At 41.8% G+C, this 20122-nt stretch overlaps 1 protein-coding gene across 1 annotated transcript in view; it reads right to left on the bottom strand.

Moving 5' to 3' along the window:
• LOC122794026 (ryanodine receptor 1-like) overlaps positions 1-20122 on the bottom strand; it is a 2146276-nt gene that overhangs the window by 155148 nt on the left and 1971006 nt on the right. The window contains 5 exon segments of the mRNA XM_044062140.1: positions 3236-3278; positions 5073-5203; positions 16899-17120; positions 17272-17358; positions 17800-18004. Of these exon segments, the coding sequence (XP_043918075.1) occupies positions 3236-3278; positions 5073-5203; positions 16899-17120; positions 17272-17358; positions 17800-18004 (688 nt within the window).

Below are 20122 nucleotides of genomic sequence, written 5' to 3'. Positions count from 1 at the left end.
TCAAATAGATGCCCTACGCAGACCATCTCAAAAAACTCCAGCTTTACTCCGTCACATATCACCTACTCAGAGGCGATCTCTGCCTAACATACAAAGATATGTCAAACCCAGAGCTGTTGGACATGCTCCACTTAAAGAAATCCCAATCCCTCCGAGATACACGCTCTAGGGACCTAAACCTTGTCACCACACTAAACAGAACATGCTGGAGGGATAGATTCCTGTCCCAGAGACTTCCCATACTCTGGAACAAACTACCTATCTATATCAAACAAAGCTCCTCATTAGCAGTCTTCAAGAAAAATCTTGATGATTGGATGGGGCATAGGAAATTCACCCCAGGGATCACTTCTGTGGCTCTGCTCGACAGGGGCACAGGAAAATAATTTTCTTGGGTGGCAAAAGCCAGGGTACCTTTTTGGCTAGGCTTAAATAGGCCCTAGGGCCAATAGCCTAGTACCTACCTATGAACCTGTGTGTAAAATTCTTTCTCACTTATTTTTTGGTTCTGAAAAGAAAACAGGGAGATTAAAAATTAAGCATAAATAAAGGATTTGTTCTTAAGTTGTTGATTCATAATAGCTTTCGAAATATGCATATCCACAGCTAGAAGGGTTTGGCTTTATTGGCCTGAAATTGTCCAGTAAAATGACAAAACAAGTCATGGGCATTCAGAATTGCCAATTAGCTGAAACACCTGATGTTCATAAGGATCATTTGCATATATCCCATGTGCCTCTGATACAAGAGGTTTTGGAGGTCACTCAGTGGACGTTCCAGCTTCACTGGAGTTTTCATTTTGTTTTTACTGATTGGTTTTTCAGTGACCTTCTCACTCATTGTTTTAGTTTGTTGTTTGGGATATTTTTGCAGTGACCCTTATGATAATGGACATCAGCTGGGTATAACAGCCCTGTGTTTCTAATGCTTAGTGAAACATTCTGCTTGTATTGTGCTGATGAGATCATAACAAGGATGAAATATGCTCATCTGCAGCTAGTGGGGTTTGGCTTTATTGGCCTGAAATTGTCCAGTAAAACAATGAAACAAGTCATGGGCATTCAGAATTGCCAATTAGCTGAAACACCTGATGTTCATAAGGAGCATTTGCATATATGAAGGTCAAAAACCAAACTTCTTTGATGAACACAAGCACTTGTGTTCATCAAAGAAGTTTGGTTTTTGACCTTCATTTGGGCACTCTTGCAAGTCCTGTTTTTTGGTTTTGGTCTTCTTTCGACTTGCATACATCTTTTGTATTGGTTTTCAGCATTTGCATATATCCCATGTCCCTCTGATACAAGAGGTTTGGGAGGTCACTCAGTGGAAGCTCCAGCTTTACTGGAGTTTTCATTTTGTTTTTACTAATAGCTTTTGTTTGGAAAATTGCATCTCCCTCTATTGTACCTAAAGGCTTAAAATGTTATAAAATGTGAAGTGAATTATTTAAGAAAGGTATCACAGCTCATAGTTTAAATGGGGAATTAATTGAACTTGCAAACAATAATACAGGAGCCATTAGTTTTTCCAGTTGTTTCATTGAGTTTGAATCAGTTTTTGTATCTGGTAATCGGTGACTCTGTATCACTTTTCATACCTATTGATAGTTTTAGTTAATCTGTTGTGGAACATAAGGAAAAGATTATCCAAGATATCCAAGCCTATGCTGACGACACCACCTATCCACTTCCTCCTATGAATGCATATAATCATGCAATACAAGCAAAAAAGTAAACTAATCATTAGGAAAATGGTAATTACAAGGTGAAAAGAAGTGGAGACACTTTTCCTTAGAAACGACAATCCTTACCATTCTTTTGGACAGAAGTGAATTTCCAGAATTAAGGAGATCATAGAAAGTAAATCTTCATCAATGGTTATCAACAAATGCCTCATTGTCAATTAAAATGATCACAAACATTCAGCAACTGGAGCCAAGTCGTTCAAAATTTCAGAAGGAGAGGAAGTGGAAGAGGCTGAAGCAGAACCATGCAACAGTAAGGTAACAGATTTCCATACTAAGACTTATGATACTATAATTACTTTTTAATTTTACTAATGAAAATGTCAGTGCTGAGCAACTGGGCTGTATTAAATCTGGGCCTTACTTTTGTGCCTTCTAAGCACGATAATACGTCTAGAACATTGAATGAGCCCAAGTATGTTAGAAAACCTACAATTTATACTGAAAGCTGTAACCAAAGAAGGTGACTTATGGAAATCATCTGCTTTAATCCTTCTCTTTATTGTATTCTGCTAACATTTTATGAATGTTGTAAAACAGATACTGTTATGATCCTGTCTGATAAAACTAAAATGAAATTTTATAATTTACATAAGAGGGAGACAAGACTTGTACAAAACTGCTAAAAGAAAAGAACTAAGGTTCATGAAAGCTGATAACAGTGAGGGCTAGGTATTATATGTCAGAATGATGGTTAACAAAGTTGAGAATATGTTGTCTAATAGTGAAAAGTATGAACAAATACCTTTGCATAGCACTGATGATGAATGCAAGTATACTAATACGGTCCTTTAAGATTTACTCTCTCAATACTTACGTGACATGAAATTGTATGATACCCCTACCTGGATAGGTTTGAAAGGATGCATTTTGTGTTTTTGCTTTATGTTGGCCAATGTTCGTTTTCTCTGTAAAAAACTTCAGTAAAATGTTGTGTCAGTGTTTTGCAAGTTTGGTGATGCCGTATCGATCATTTCTTATTTGGGTAAGTGGGACTTCATTGTTTTGAAGTAAACCCCTTTGCACACATCTACAAAAATGGAGGGTATAATCCCACAGAGTTAAATAACAGAAGTTTTTGCCTTATGCAGACCAGAAAATCAGACAGAAATATATTGGTGTACTATCCGGCCTTAGGAAAGAGCATAACAATGACAGATAATGTCTGATCTGGTGTGCCTAGCACGATATATGGAAGTTCACTGAATTTAACAAGTGGCATTAAGAAACCAATTCCAGTAGCTGGCAAATATAAAGCAGTGCCAAGTGATTAATATGAAGACAATTTTCTGATCGGTCCTTGATAAAACTATACCGACTGAAGGAAACTAAGACTGCCATAGAGAGTAATACTTTGGGAAGCCTATGAATTTTGAAATGATTACACACTTATTTGACAAAACTGAGTTATGCAACAAAAAGATGCATCTGACAGAAATAAGGGTACTTTAACTTACAATAAGCATTAAAATACATATTTGAAATGATTACCTTTTGCTTAACAAACTTGTCCCAGTAGTTGCTTGGGAAAGATCTTAAAAAAAAAAAAAAAAAAAAATGTTATTATTTTACGTAGGTGATTGCTGCATTGTAAACATTTTATGTACCATACTCAATTCTGTGTTTATGAGTAGTAGTTCCGGCTCACAGACTCTTAATTTGTTATTAAGGGAAGCAAAATCCAACCAAAACAGAGATAAACACTTATTAACATTCTGGTAATTCCTTAATGGTTTATGTTACTGCACTGTACTTTTAATCATCTCAGTTCAGTGTCATGTGTTAATATAGCCCTTTAGATTCTGATGCTATTTTTTATTGTAGTAAACATAATGGTTGGGATTTAGAAAGAATGGTGATCCAAGGGCAAAGTCCAAAAAAGGGACAGTTCTCTTGATGAGAAAAAATGTCTTTCACAGAAAGAATAGCTGCAATGAGGAAAGACCTCATTACTGGGTAATCTACATTTGTCTGAATCACACAGTGTTATTGCAAGTGCTAATCAGCACATTCCTATGGTAATCACTACTGGTAGCCATTGCATCATGTTGCCTCAGCCCTTCCCCATTCACTGTAACACACACACATGGACATATTCAAATGTGCCCACACACACACACACACACACACACACACACACACACACACACACACACACACACACACACACACACACACACACACACACACACACACACACACACACACACACACACACACACACACACACACACACACACATCCCCATATCTCTCAACTGTTCCTGATTTTACGGAACATCCACATTTGCTGTGTCCCTCATCATAGGCACATACAGTGAGTCAGTAATGGCAAACATTAGAGCTTTATACTTCTTGTAGTTTATTTACAGCAGTTTGCAGAAAAATATGTTAAATTAACTTTTTATGTAGTAATTCATAAGCATCCCTGGTGCCTAATGCCCCTGCCTGTACTACAGGCTTTGCTTGTCAGTCTAGTGGGGAGTTGAGAAGTTTGAAAGCCCCAACCCCATCACATACATACACACACACCCACGCTCACTCACTGTACATCAAACACATTCCTGATTGCATTCATGGATACACTCGCCCAACACATATACAGACACACACACAAAACCTTCTCAACCTATCCCCTAATCCCCCCTTCTGCGATCACCCATGTAGGTGAGCAGACAAATACACACAATCACCTGAGCCACACAGACCTGTACATGCATGAACACATCCTGCATACATACACCCCCCCCACTACCTCTGTGCTAAACTTCTCAACACTTACCTGCTATGCAGACTCCCCCATTGAAAGTAATGGGTGACCTTTTGGCCATGTTATTTATCATGTATGGCCATGTTAATTTACATAGCTCGGTTGTGTAAATCTTTTCCATGTAGGCATTTCCTTGAGGAAACACATGGCTAATCATCATATACCGCTCTGTCAGGATTGCCTTATTAGCATTGCAATAGCTCGTGGAGACAGCTCACCATGGGGATTCTACAGATGGTGTAGAATCACTGCAGCAGTGGCTGTCTATGAATTGGAAAGAGCTACCACCAATGGAAAAGCAGCCGTGTTAGGGCTTACCACTGGTGGTAGACCTTTCTGAATCCCAACATGTTTTCTTGTTTAATTGCTACACAGATACTGACTGAGCAGCTGGTAGCATCAGCAATTCTTTTAATATGCTAAGCTAAAAATAGATTTAATAACAAATGATGACATCACTGTGTACTGAATGGCCATAATATCCATGTCAGGCTGTCTGGTTAGTTACTTGTACTGCAGCACCAGAAGAATGTTCGCAACAAGAGGCTGCTGTACTTACGGAGTGTTGAGCACAAGGCGATCCCATTGCCCTTTGATGTCATCATCTTCAGGCTGCTCTGTGATATACAGACCATCAAATTCCAGTTTCCTAGCCAGCTCCTTCTCACGTTTGAAAATTACCAGAGGAACCTAGAGAATAAATATGTGACAAAGGTAAGGAAAGTTAGAGTAAATGTATTTCTGTATAAACGTATAAAATTATTTGTTGCTTTTAGTACTTTAAGACTTTAAATAGTAATGTCAGGCATAATGACAGTTCATCAGAACTGAACTGTGAGAATACTGATTTCTTTTTGAAGGCTCATTACATTAGTTATTCCCATGGGAACATACCTGTCTCCATAAATTGTCAATGAAGAAAAGGTGAAACAATCATTTTCAAAAACTGCAGTTTAGATAAGCTGTAACAGAACTGTAATTCTAAGCTGAAATAGTTTATTCAGAAGTCATGCAGAATGTAAATGAGCAAACTAATGCTGTCCTTTCCCATCTGTTATGCTCTCTTGTTATGGCTGATGATGCTGGGCCTTCTGCTTTGGAATGTAGATACTCCTTAATGACTCCTGATAACCCAGTTTTGGGACCTGTTTAAGTTAGTGCTGTTCCACATGTGGCCATTATGATGTGCAAATCATGGAAACTAATAAGGTCTATTTAAGAGTATAGAAGCATGACCAGATGATTCCTTTTAATTACATCGACCAACCTAGTCAAATTTTTCTGCTCTTTAATATCATCAACTGTGACCTTTATCAAAGACAAGTTTGCATATCTGATCATCATTAGATCATAATTAACAGGTACTGTGATTTGCAGGGATTATAGAATGGAGGCACCTTAAATTACAGGGACTATAAATTGTTCATTTGATTTTTAGCTATGTGAGCCGATGACATTTTAGCCCATAGAGTCTATATTTATTTATTTATGTATTGTTGACCCCATTAATCCCATTAGGCCAGTGGCCTCTTTCCTCTTTGAGGGGAAACCTGAAGTGGTACGTGTTTACAGCACATTTGTCCAGGTTACCAGAGAAATTCCTCTCCTATTTTCTAATAAGTGTTAACATCCACCTAAGCTACAACAATTCAGACAGATGGGATCTAAATTTAATGTCTCATCTGAAGGACAGCACATTCAGGAATGCCCCCCCCCCCCCTTATGGGCACTGCAGTGTTAGTTCTGGAAAATGAATCCAAGTACCTCATTTGGGAATAAGATCTATAGTCTTCTGATCTTCTAGCATTAGAGATTAGTGAGCTACCTGCTGAGCCATTTGTAATACTTACCATTTTTATATTCATAGTTTTAGTTTATCTTTTTTCATTTCTTCTCTGCCTCCTGTACCTGTTCACCATTTGTTAGACTGTAATGATTGGACATTTTCATTCACTCATTTTTCCTAAACAGCAAAATTCAGTCATAGAATGGCCAACATCCTGGTAGCCATAACACCTCTATGACCTAGCCCCACCCACCTCTGACTGATTTGTGCATCAGCCAAAGCAAAGGCCTGTTATTTTTCACTGCAGCATGTCTGTGCTCTGGCATATGCTGGATAAGGCCTGTGGTGCAAACAAAGCTTGAAGGTTCTTTGTATACATCCCTGGCCCATATGTTGCATGTTGTAAGTGGGTGTCAGCACTGCAGTGGACTGGATTACCACCCATCCACCAGGATCAATAAAGCAGCGTCAGTCATTTCACTCTGACCATCCCCTGCTAGCTCCGTTCATGCCCAGATTACTAATGAATCCCAAATCATTTTGATTGCAGTCAGGGCTTTATTCTTACTGGTATACACCTGAACAACTTGTAGTTTGTATGACTTACAAAGCCACAGTTTCTAAGCATTTAAAAGTAATCATTATATGCTGGAGCTAGGGACAGCATGTTTCATGGTTTTATAAGAACCGCAGTCTGCAGAGTTCATAAATGGTAGAACATGTTTTGGAGGAGAAAATAATTTGAAGGATTCAAAATCTTTAACTCATCTGATTGTACAAAGTATGAATGTAAGAGGACAAGGTAAGGTTGGGAGGGAGGCCTAATGGTTAAGGTGTTTGCCTTACACACACAAGGTGCAGGGTTTGAGTCTCACGAGGGATAATTAGAAGTTATGTACCTACCATAACGTTCCATGTTAGTTGTCTTCTCTCGCCTTCTTTCTTGCTGGATGGGTTCGGAGCCGATCCTCGGCTCCGACTCGGCACTTGCTTAGCTTGAGAACTCCTTTTACCAGCTCGAGGCAACCCTATATCCCATGATGCAAGGCGAGACTACCTCAGATCTCGTTTGGTAGCTAAATAACCCTGCCAATAATACTAATCCCAAAGGAAGAGCAAAAGGTAGCCTAGAAGAACTAGGCAAAAAGTTCTAAAGATAGACTCTCTAAAGAACTAAGGAGAGTGAATCTGATAAAGAGAAACTCTTCAAGATCTGTCCAGGCCAGGGGGAAGGAGGGAGGGACGCAAGAAAGAAGGTGAGAGAAGACAACTAACATGGAACGTTATGGTAGGTACATAACTTCTAAATGTTAAGTTGTCAATCTCGCCTTCATTCTTGCTGGATGGGACCGCGTCCCTAGCACCTGTATCCCGGGTGGCTCAATGGAACAGACTCTTGAGTACTGTGGAACCAAAACTGGCTCTGTTCCTGGAGGCCAAATCTAATTTGTAATGAGAGACAAAGGTATGAGGAGTGGCCCAAGTAGCTGCTGCACAAATGGTATCAATGGGTAGCCTATCCTGAAAGGCTGTAGAAGTGGATAGGCTCCTGGTTGAGTGTGCCTTCGGTTTTGAGGGTAGTTGCTTGCCTCTGAGCGAATACACATAAGAAATGGCGGAAGACAACCATCTGGATAAGGTCACTTTTGATACTGGGAGACCTTTCCTGTTTTCTGCATAGGAGACAAATAATTGATCTGATTTCCTGAATTGTTTAGTTCTATGCAAATAATATCTGAGCTGACGATGGACATCCAAAAAATGAAGTTTTTGTTCAGCTCTGTCAGAATAATTTGGGGAAAAAACTGGTAGATCGATGGATTGATTAATATTAGTTTGAGAAACAACTTTGGGCAGAAAGGATGGATTTGTTCTCAAGGATACCCTGTCCTTGTGAAAAACCAAGTAAGGGGAACAGATGCAGAGAGCTTGAATTTCGGATACCCTCCTTGCTGAAGTGACAGCCAGTAAGAAAATTGTTTTCTAGGTCAGTAACTTTAAGGAGCATGAAGCAGACGGTTCGAAGGGGGGTAAAATCAAGGATGCTAACATCAAATTCAGATCCCATTGTGGAGGAGGATGTTTTATTGGAGGCTTTAGGAGAAAAACTCCTCTCAGAAAAGCTTTGCATAGTCTATGCAACATAATGTTATGATCTTGCAAGCCAACATGATATTTGGAAATCGCCGCCAGTTGAACTTTAACTGTTGATGAAGAAGATCCTGACTGAAAAACTTCAGCCAGAAAATCTAAAACAGAATGCACAGGTGCAGTAAAAGGATCAATGTGCCTGGAGTTTGCCCATAGGGAAAAACGTCGCCACTTGCTAGCATAAACCATTCTGGTGGATGACTTCAAGGAAGCTATTAAGATATCTCTGACAGGATCAGAGATCATAGGAAGCCTGGCTAGGGAAGGAAGTGGAGCAACCAAGCAGTGAGGTTGAGAGAACGAATGGCCCGGTGCTGTTGACCCGACTGGTGGATCAGAAGATCCGGAACTGGGTCCAGATGCCAAGGCTGCACCAGGAGGTGACGATGTAGGGTCGGAAACCAAATTTGTCAAGGCCAGTAAGGGGCAATGAGAATCAACTTGGCTCTCAAAACGGTAGCTTTCTGAATGACCTGTGGAATTAAGGGGAAAGGAGGAAAGGCATACAGAAGTCCCCGGGGCCAATCCTGGGTTAGAGAGTCTCTCAGGGGTTGGCCTGGTAGGGGAAAGAGGGTGAAGCAGTCCGGGCATTTGTTGTTTTGGGGTGTAGCAAAAAGGTCGCAACAAGGGGTGCCCCACTTCAGAAATATCTCGTCCAGTACCAATTGATTGAGAGACCACTCGTGAGGCAAGAGAATGGCTCTGCTCAGTCTGTCCGCTAAGATGTTGGACCTGCCGGGGATGTGCGTTGCTATCAGAAACCGATGAGAGGAGATTGCCCATTGCCAAAGTCTGAGAGCTTCTCGACACAAAGGATAGGACCTGGTCCCGCCCTGCTTGTTGATGTACCAGACCACAGACATGTTGTCCGTTTGAACTGCAATAGTCCCCGCGGGAAGAAAGTCGTTGAGGGCTTGCAACGTTAAAAGCACCGCTCTCATCTCCAGGACATTTATGTGCAGATGGTATTCTATGGGTTGCCAAGTCCCGTGGAGCATCCTGCCCTGATAATGCCCCCCCCACCCGATCAGAGAGGCATCCGTAGTGACTGTGGCAACCGGAGGAGGGGGAACAAATGGTCGGCCCTGATGAAGTAGAGGGGAAGATATCCACCAGGTTAGATGAGTCCTGCACGATTGTGTAACCAAGATTTCGTGCCTCATGGGAAGGTTCTGGAACGACCACTGAGTGAATAACATCCACTGCAGAAGACGCATGTGGAAGCGAGCTAATGGTAGAAGTACAATGGCCGCAGCCATAAGACCTAGAACCTTCAGAACCAATCTGGCTTTGACTTTGCTGCTCCGCAATAAGATCCGAACATATTTTTGGATTCCAGAATTCTCTGTTCTGTTAGTCTGGCTAACATACTGACAGTGTTTAATTCTGCGCCTATAAACGTGATAGATTGGCAAGGCAGCAGAGAAGATTTTTCGAAATTCACCGATATTCCCAACCTTTTGCAAAGCTGCAGAGTGTAGTCTCTGCTCTGAAGAAGCTGATGCTTGGTGGTGGCAGAGAGGAGCCAGTCGTCTAAATAAGGAAACACCTGGAATCCTTGACATCTCAGATGAGCTGTAACCACTGCCATGCATTTGGTAAACACTCTGGGGGCTGAAGTGAGGCCAAAGGGCAGGGCTCTGAATTGATAATGACTGGTCCCTAGCCAAAAGCGGAGAAACCTCCTGGAGCGTCTGTGTATCTTTATGTGATAGTACGCGTCCTGAAGGTCTATCGAGCACATCCAGTTGTCCTTGCCCAGAAAGGGCAGAATGGACTGAAGCGTGACCATCCGGAATCTTGCCTTCTTGACAAATCTGTTTAGATTGCTCAGGTCTAAAATAGGTCTCCAATCTCCCGTCCTTTTGGGGACCAAAAAGAATCTTGAGTAGACGCCGGATCCTACTTGGTCTGCTGGAACAGTCTGGACGGCCCTTTTTTCTAGGAGCTTTGAAACCTCCTGTTTTGCCAAATCCCTTTGACCGGGTGAGATGTCTGGAAGGGATTGGTGAGGTACGGGATACCTTTCGAAGGGGATTTTGTAACCCTCGGATATGATTGACTGTACCCACATGTCTTGTGAGAGGGAACGCCAGGCTACTGGGTACAGCGATATCCTTCCCCCGACTGCCTCCAAGGGTGGACAGTCGGGCAACACCTCAGGGATGCTGAAAGGGCTTATCAGGAAGAGGCTCCCTGTTGCCCTGATTCTGGGGACCCCCCCTGCCTCTAGGGCGGCGTCTATTATTGTTACCCCCTCTGCCTCTGGGGGTAAACTGACCACGTGTGTCCGGCGCTGCTCCTTGGGCTTTACGGAACCACATCTTTCCTCCTTTCTGACCTTTGGGATAGGGTCTAGAAGGGGTGGAAAAATGGACTCCTACGGCAGAAAGAGTTTTGCCGTCTTGCTCACACCTGGTTAAGGTTTCCTCCACCTGAGGTCCGAACAAAGCCGAACCGTCAAAGGGGGTATTGGTGAAGGACGCCTTAAAGGGGTCCACGAAATTACAAAGCCGCATCCAGGCCTGACGTCTAAGAGCCACTCCTGTGCCTGCGGCTCTGCTCGCTCCATCGGCTGCATAGGATATGAGCCGCATGGAGGAGTTGGTTAAAGAATTTAGGATTGCTAGCTGTGAGGCAATCTTGTCTTGAGCCCCAGCAGCTGAAGGATCCTGAACCACTTCACCTAGTTCCTTGAGTATATCTCTTTGAAGTCTGGTGAAATGACAAAGGTAGTTCAGCGAACGCATAGCAAAGGTCGCTGAAGAAAACATCCACTTGCCATACCTATCCATGGTCCTAGAATCTTTGTTAGGAGGATGGACAGGCACGGAAGGATCCGCAAGTTCCTTCTTGGTGGCCGCCGCCACCACCATAGCATCTACAGAGACGCCCTTAGAAAGAAACTGCTTGTCTGAAGGGGCCGTAATAAATTTGGATGGCCTCCTGGGGACAGGTTCCACAGAATCCGGGGCTGCCCACGCCTTCCGAGCCACTACCTGCATGAGTGGGTCGAAAGGCGGAGACACCCAGGAGGTGGAGGGTCGGGATCCAAAGCCTCCAGGTATACCGACTCATCCTCGGAGGGGTCAATGGAAGGCCAGTTCCCCCTCTGTTTGAGGAGTTCAAGGATGTCTGAAAAGGAGACATCCTCAGAGGGGGACCGAGGGGAACCCTCCGACTCATCTAAGTCGGTATCAGATGTTGTAGACTCAGGGGAGTCTGTGTGTTTCCTCTTACACGTCCTCTTCCGCGGGGGTTCCCCTGCGGGATCAGGAGAAACCTCGGAAGAGGAAGTTATTCCCAATGGGGAAACCTGGGGCGATGGATCCCTGGGCCTGAGAGCAAGAGGCTGGCAAGAGACATCAACAGGCACCGAAGAGGGAGGAGCTAAAGGGATGGACCGTTGACCTGGCTCAGGTGCCAGGACACTCATCACCTCAAAGGCTCCCCTCCCAGGGAGACCAGAATACTCCCATTCCGAAGAAACAGGAATTCCCGGCTCCACTGAGACAGAAGGCTCCGAGGCCGATGTCGGTGCCGAGCTTACCAAAGCCGAAGCCCCGAGAGGGAGAGCAGGGTCGGACAAGGGTCCAATGCCACTAGCCCCCTCGGAGCCGACAAGGGAAACTCGACGACCGGATCCCTCCAAGGAAGGTCTCATGGAGGAGATTGGAGCCGAAGACGACGGAGCCGAAAGGGAATGTATCGGCTCCGGCGCCGACACGGTCGCTGTCCCGAGAAGCTCCGGCTCCGAACTCTGAAGGAGAGTCGGAGGAGGAAGTTCAAGGGGAAGAGCAATAGCCGAAGTCTGCTGAGACGGGCTATGGAGCATTTGGGCTAGTGCCTGTGACTTCAACAGCCTGCTTACCACCCTCTCTAAATCGTGGTCAGACAGCCTGGAAGATCTCGAAGATCGGCTCCGATGACTCCATTCCGACAAAAGAGGAGACCTCGGAGCCGAGTGAATTGACTCCAAAGAAGGGGACCGAGATCTCTTCTTGGACGAAGCATTCGGAGCCGACGTCCTCTGGGTTCCAGATGGAGCCGAAGACTTTTCGGCTCCGATACTGGATAACACGTCGGCACCAGCTGGAGCCGACAAGGCAACTGTAGACTGAGTGTCGGAGCCGGTAGGAACCGACACTACCACATCAGAGGAAGAAAGATCGGCTCCAGCCAGAGCCGATCTCGACTACGAAGGAGTCGGAGCCACCGGGGAAGGCTTAACCACTGTAGCCTGAACCTTAGGTGGCTTGGAAGGTTTACCCGACCCAGTCTTAGTGGATGAACCTTCTGGCTTTAATAAGCCACGGAGGATTAACTTGTTCCTCCTCTCCTGCAGGACTCTCTGGCTAAAAGAATGACATATGGCACAGGAGTCCTGCAGGTGTAAAGGCCCCAGGCAGTAAACACAAGAAGTGTGACCATCTGTCAGAGACATCTTCTGACAGCACGAGTCACACTTCTTGAAGCCTGAGACCTTTCCTTCCCTAGACATAGTCTAAGAAAAAACACACACACACACTAAAACAGTCACACTATTAATCCCAAAAACACACACACAGATAGGGATTAAGAACAGGGAGGCCTAGGCCTAACTGAAAATATTTTTAACTTTACAATTTTAACTTTAAAATTTAAATAAAAGGGGAAATAGGGTGGGCTGTAGAAAAACTACACACTATCTAATACTAAGAAGAAAGGGAGAGTAAAACCCTAGACTAAACTGTTTGAAAAATCAAACTCACCTGAGCTGGCAAAAAAGAGACCTCTTCGCAAAGCAGCAAACGAGATCTGGGGTAGTCTCGCCTTGCATCATGGGATATAGGGTTGCCTCGAGCTGGTAAAAGGAGTTCTCAAGCTAAGCAAGTGCCGAGTCGGAGCCGAGGATCGGCTCCGAACCCATCCAGCAAGAATGAAGGCGAGGTTGACAACTTAACATTTGGCTAGGCTGAAAATGGCTCGCAAGGGCAGTTAACCTAATACTAATTTATGAAACTATGACTCATGGGACATTACCAGTAATGCTTATAATTTGCAGATACTGTTATCTGTATGACCCATGACTTGAAGAAAAGCACTGCATGTAAGTATGAAGATTTATATGACCTCTTATTTTTTGGATCTATGATTTATAGAGCTCTTGATATATGACCTGGGGCAAAGATATATGGGGCAAACCATTTCAGCAGTTATGATTTAAGGCATAAAACTTGAGGAATAACCTTGGACTTTGCAGTCCAGAGATCACACAGTACCACACTCCAGATATCTGGTGCAGTAGGGAGTCTAACTGTAATGGTTAATTTAGCACCCAAAAAGTGGCATGTAGACAACATTGCAAAATATAGAAGTGGTTCAGAAGGACTGTTATAAAATAAACAGGTACATTACACATATAAACGTGGTGTAAGATTGCCAGTTTACCCTAGGAGTACAAGATAAGGGATGAATCAAAGTGAGTGCCACTGAAAGCAAGGAGGAAGAGTTTATTCACTGAAACAATGGATCACAGGTGGAATGGCCAACCAGAGGAAGTGGCAAAGGCAGGAATAATAAACGATTTTTAGAATATACAAGGTAAATAAACATTAAGAAATTTTAAAGATCACTCGCAAGGCAATATACTGCTAGAAAGCCAAAGTGAATATACACGCTAATTTGATAATTAGGTCACATACATTTAATTGATGAACTAATTTGGGTTTATAGGTAGTTATTAAGCTTGCAATCCTAAGGACTATTGAGGAGCCACACCCAAATTCACAGTTGCCCTCAAGCACTGGTTGTTTAAGTGGCTTGTACAATGTCACACAGTAGGCAAACTAGAGCTGAGGTAATCAAACCCTGTACCTTAGGAACTACAGCTTATAGCCTTAATGCTCTGTCCCAACTGTCAGACATAGCACATATAACTTATGAATAGATTTATCTGTCTGTACCTGTATTGTATCATGTGTGGGCCTAATGGTTCATACAGTTTTGCAGAGAATATAGTTCATAATGGACATGAGGGGTTCGGATTGAGTTTGGGGGTGTTAGACTATTTATCCATCCACCTTAAGTTATTTATGATGAGCTATTTGCTCAAAATGTTCTTTGTCAAGAAACTGTGTTTATAAACCACAATACACAATGCAGCTGGTAGACAGTTGTATGTACTAAGGCAGTAAAATGGTGTAGCAGAAGTTTACTATGTTGAAGATAGGAAAATGAAGAGGACACTCCCTATATAACAAGGTTGAATGGATGGATACAAAATTGTGATGTTTCAGTGAAGTGAAAGACTTTTAGTAGTGGTACTTGAGTTATAGGGCTATGAGAGTGGATTCATAAGGGACAGTTAGAAAAGCTAGATGGGCTTGTAGGGTTGGAAAGGGCATAAAACTAGACAGTAATGGAAAAGAAAGCTGTAGGATAATAAAATCAGGGAATATTAGGTTTGCTATCAGGAAGGATAGATGTTAGGTAGATAAGAAGCCAAATCATGAGCTTCCTGTATTCCAGGTTTGATTCCCTCAGCCTCCATTTGCCAACTGTGTAACTCTGAGTAAGTCACATTCACATTTGGTGATGAAAGACCAGAAGGCTGTGGATTCCATTCTCGCTCCAGGTGATTGGCTTGCTGACACTGCAGTGCAGCATTGGTGGGGGTGAAACTGATTTAATAAAAACCAAATGAACACAGGACCTTGTAAAAAGCTTTGAGGTATGCTCAGCCACATGAGATGGACTGCTGGAGGGATATTCTCTATTCATACACATTTGTTTCCCCAGCAGATGTAGGACAAATGCATTTATGGATCACAGAAGATCGTGGGTGGGCAAAAATGAAGCATTTATGTCACTTACCTCCAACTAGTAAAAATGAAGCATCTATGTCACTTAAATCCAACTATTGGTACCTTACCCACAAGATCTTCTGATGTGGCTCTCAGGAGGTTGGTCCATTATGTGCCACATATATAGATTCACAACCTTTTAATTCTGAGAAATGTTAAAGAAAGGAGCCTGAAGTGTACTGTCTGTTTACATCAATTTGCTTTGTTATACCTTTGAGAAAATCTTAAATATTTTGCTGCTATTCACACACATCCTAAATTTATAAAATGCAGATATACACTCAGGTATATAAATATACATACAAGGATATCGCTTTAAGAGTACTGTGGTCCCTGTTGTAGCATAGAGATATAGAGACATCTCATTCAGAAACTGAGGTATGACTTGTGACCTCAAATGTTTTTATGCCACCTGATGTACACAATGGGTTGTTAATAAAAACAAATGGCTTAGTATAGTCAGTTTTTAATGAATTCAACAAATGCCTGTGATCTCACACCGTATACATGAAATTCATGAATTCATAGTAGCACATTAATAAATCAAATGTCTATTTATGTTCCTGCTAGGACTGAAGGCTACACTTTGTTGGGTAACCTGATGCAGTGGTTAATCACCACTACTGAGGTCAGGCCATGGACAGAGATTTCTATAGCCTTGGAGCAGATGAAAATGGCATTTAGCTGGAAGACTGTATTCTGTTGCCATATTGGTGTAAATTCATTATTTCTAAAACCACACACATACTGCCAAACTCCCCAACAATGCTGAGTTTTACTTGCACACGTCAGAGATATAGTGTTATGTTTAATGTGAAATATTACTGTGTAAGACCCAAGTCAGTCATTACTATGATGAGACTTTTTAGGCAGTACCCCAGCTGGAACTGGAAATAAGAGGGTTGTTTACTGTAGGAGATAATGGGGTAGTACTTGCATTCGGAGGATGTACTTAGAAACCATAAATTACTTTCGACAAAAGGAGTAGTAAATGTCTAGTCAGATGTGTAACTTACAGTTGCTTTGCTTCTAAATCTCAGTCATGAAGAGGATCTTTGGTTTGCCAGTTTGTATATTACACAGCACTTCCGAAAAATATCCCTACAGCTGGGATATTTCACTAGCTAACAGAATATTTTTAGCTGCAATAATCTACAACTGTCATTGCAGAAAGGCAGTTTTACCTGAGATGGAAATTAAAAAATAAACTTTCCACCTTCATAAATCTGTTAGGAAGTTTGAACAAAGAAATAAAGAAAATGAAATGATGAGCCAATTAGTCAACCAACAATCACTCCTTCAATGTGACTGTAGAGAACTATCTGTAAGCAAAGGAGAATCATTGACCTGAGGAGTTTTCTGTGGCTAATTGTTCCTCCTTCATTTTTCCCATTTACCAAAATACCACCAGAGTAACACAACTCATTTTCAGATGCTCTGTACCTATAACTTCTACATGCAGTCCTAAAAACAAACTGTAAAGTGCTGAATCAGTGAAAACACTTCTACATCAACAAAAGGTAAAATACATTTTGGTAAACCATCTTTAAAGTTTGTAAAAGACAACCAGTGCTGAAACTGCTAGTGTTGTGCATACACTCACCTTTAAGCAGTTATAGCCAATAATACACAAGAAGGCAATAAGGGTATGCATGACTGACAAGATTTGTAAGGTTGGCTCCATATAACCTGTGCTCTCTTCAAGAATATAGTGAACAATGCTCTGTTCCTCATCTTCATCACCATTTTCAAAGGCAGAACCCTCCAGATCATCTTCAAACCCAGATCCTTCCAACTCTTCTTCTCCAAATGGAGTGTCAGAAACCTTAATGAGAAGAAAATACAATAAGCGCAAGGAAGATAGGTGGTGAATTTTTGGTTTTTTGTTAAAAGCTTACTGCTTTTAGCAAAATCATGACATACAGAAAATTGAAGTTTAACTTCAAACCATGCTACCTTCTCAGCTAACAACTTACCTTGTAGAAAAGAAGAATAAAGTTGATGGCAAATGATACAAACAGAGCCAGGAAACGTAAATTGTAGAAATTTCTGGACAGGTAGTTCTAAAAAGTTTGAAAAAAACAAAAATGTTAATATAACAGAGCTAAATACAATAAGAAAGTCACAGTGCAGGGCATTTTCATAACATCTTTATATGTTCTGTACACTAATACGTTAGTAAGTAAATAAAAAGCACTGACTATAAAAAAATCTTTACAAATTGTAAAGTTGTACAAATTACAAACAGATGTTCAGCAGAACTGAGGAAATATCCTACATATTTCTTCACAATTTTTGTACTTTGAATAATCAAAGGCATTAACTTACATGTAGAAAATTGTATATGCATATTGAAGCACTATCTTTATGAGTGACTCTAAATTAAATTCTCACTCCCTAATCATTTCAGTCTCCAAAAGCAAATAAATAACATGGAAACAAATCCTTTTACTAGTGAAGATGTGTATTAATTATATACTTCAGGAAATACACTTCTCACTTACAAAAAATTTGTTTCTCTGTACTTCAAGTTCATTCCACAATTCTGATCCTGCCCCGCTCTCTTCCTCTACTTCCCGAGGGGCTTTCTTTCGTTTTGCTTTTTTGGCAGGTTGAGGCTCTTCTTCTTCTTCTTCTTCTGGTGCTTCTTCTTCCACCTCCTCCTTCTTCTCCTCAACTTCCTTCTCTGTCTTTTCTCCATTTTCCACACTATTCAGAATACAAGAAGAGCTGATAAGAGCAGCTGCGAAAATGGGACACTAAGAAACTGAGTGACTTTGGTCACAATACTGGCAAAAGAGTCATTTACAGCAGCTGCCAGAGAAAAGCACAATTTCATCTTGCATTTTTATAAGTGACCGTCAACACAGAGGACAAGGCAGCATCAGACGTATCTGTAAAGAGGTAATCTCAGGACTATATACTCTAACCTTAATGATATGCTCTACTATGTGAGTTGCTACACAGCCATCTAATGGCAACAAAATTTAATTAAACAGAAAAAATAAGTTACATAAATACAACCATTTTAGTTTATATGGAATAAGACATGGAATGTACTGTCATCAAACATTTGTTGTAGCTAATCATATACAAGTTCCTTGAAAGATATTATTCTTTCTAGATATTATTCAAAGAAGCTAGAATTCTTTGCATTCAGTGCAAAACTGGAACTGAGAGAAGCATCTCCAGCTGTAGGACTTGTAAGACTCATGCCACTGGTGTTAACGACTGCTCAAGACATCAAATCTTCCACGCTGCCAACTGTACCCTTTAACATTTCCTTACTGCCTCCTCCATCTAGAATTGTGAAACCTCATTGGAACACACAGATCTGAGGAAGACTCCATCAGGGTGAAGGAGGGTGTGATGTGCTCTGCAACCAAAGTATCTTCTCACGGGTCTACTTTAAAAGACAGATAACCGACAACACACAAAACCGACAAAACATAAACAACACATTACACTACATAGCATAGCCACTAGCCCTAACCCAAACCCTAACCCTAAAGTCCAACTCCCCCTTCTCACAGATAGACATTATGGTGTGTACCCAAAACTTCTTTGTGTCTGCTGCTGAAGAGGTCTGGTTGCATGACTTGTACAGCAGAGTCCACAGCTATCCTCTGTTGGGTAAGAGTCATGCTGAAGCATTCTGGCAATCACAGTGGCACTAAAAGAAAAATTGGATTCAAGATGCCATGGCCAACACATAATGCTTTGTGAAGGTATGGAGAATGAACTAAGCAGATGATGTAAAGATACAATCAAGAGATGCACTGCAGAAAAATAACAGCTAATGAGTAAGAAGCTATTCTAGTGGAGTGAAGTGAGATGCAGCTTCTTTCCTTTTCTGAATTTATAAAAATGGATACTCAGTCAGTTTTTGAAAGTAATTTTTTTTCCCTGTCTGCCAGTCATGAGGCTGCTACCATGGGTAGTGTTACCTATTTATTCCCTTCTATGGAGCAAGAGTGTGACTCTGCTCTTTGTCTTTTGTTTGTCTGCTTGTTCATTTATTTATGTTTCCTGGGGTAGTGCCCTGATCCTTCTTGATCATTTGCAGGTATAGCCTGTATGAATGAATATTCACAAATACAAAAGTTCTATACAAAGTGCTGCCTAATTATAAAACTGAATAATACACTGATAGTAAATAAGCTTAGCATTCTAAAAAGATTTAGAACTTATTTTGCAATCATCTAGACAGCGATCAGTGTTTCCCCTTTGAGACCTACCATTCTCCTAAGCGTACTAACAAGGTCTCATGTGTGAATGGGCTATGGGCCATTGTGACAGTTTGTCACATGCTTGTCACACTGACGGTACCCCGTAGCCCTCCCCTTGAAGACAAATGTCTCTGTTAATGTCTGGTTTCCATCAGTGATTAGGGTTGGAGTGGGTGTCCTACGACAGCTGCCCCCAACACTTCCCCTCCTGTGAGAGGAGAGCAGGTTCCACCTTATGATTCCTTTCTGTCTCTCCACCAGAAGCTGGACTACTAATTGAATCCAGGTCATCTGAGTCATGGTCAGGGTTTCACACCTCTATGTCACAAACCAGCATTTAATTAGTCACCTGTTCTCACAGTCCTCTCTAGATAATATCTGAGGTGATAGTGAATATCTATATTAAGAAGAAACTCTTCTCCTGGTCTGAAGTACTGGGGGAATATGAAGATGTGGAGAAATGGACAGAATAAATGGAATCATGTCAGTCTTTTGATAGCTATTAAAGCGAATACTGACAGACCAGAAATATTGCTGAAGCAACTTTTGGCAATCATATGAGGCAATGTTATTGTCACCATGTGGGGACACCACTGTG

The sequence above is a fragment of the Protopterus annectens genome, chromosome 1.part0 (genome assembly GCF_019279795.1).
Source record: "Protopterus annectens isolate FY-2018-M chromosome 1.part0, PAN1.0, whole genome shotgun sequence".
Taxonomy (NCBI): domain Eukaryota; kingdom Metazoa; phylum Chordata; order Ceratodontiformes; family Protopteridae; genus Protopterus; species Protopterus annectens.
Note: the sequence above shows the minus strand (reverse complement) of the source record. Positions and strands in the feature narration are given on the sequence as shown.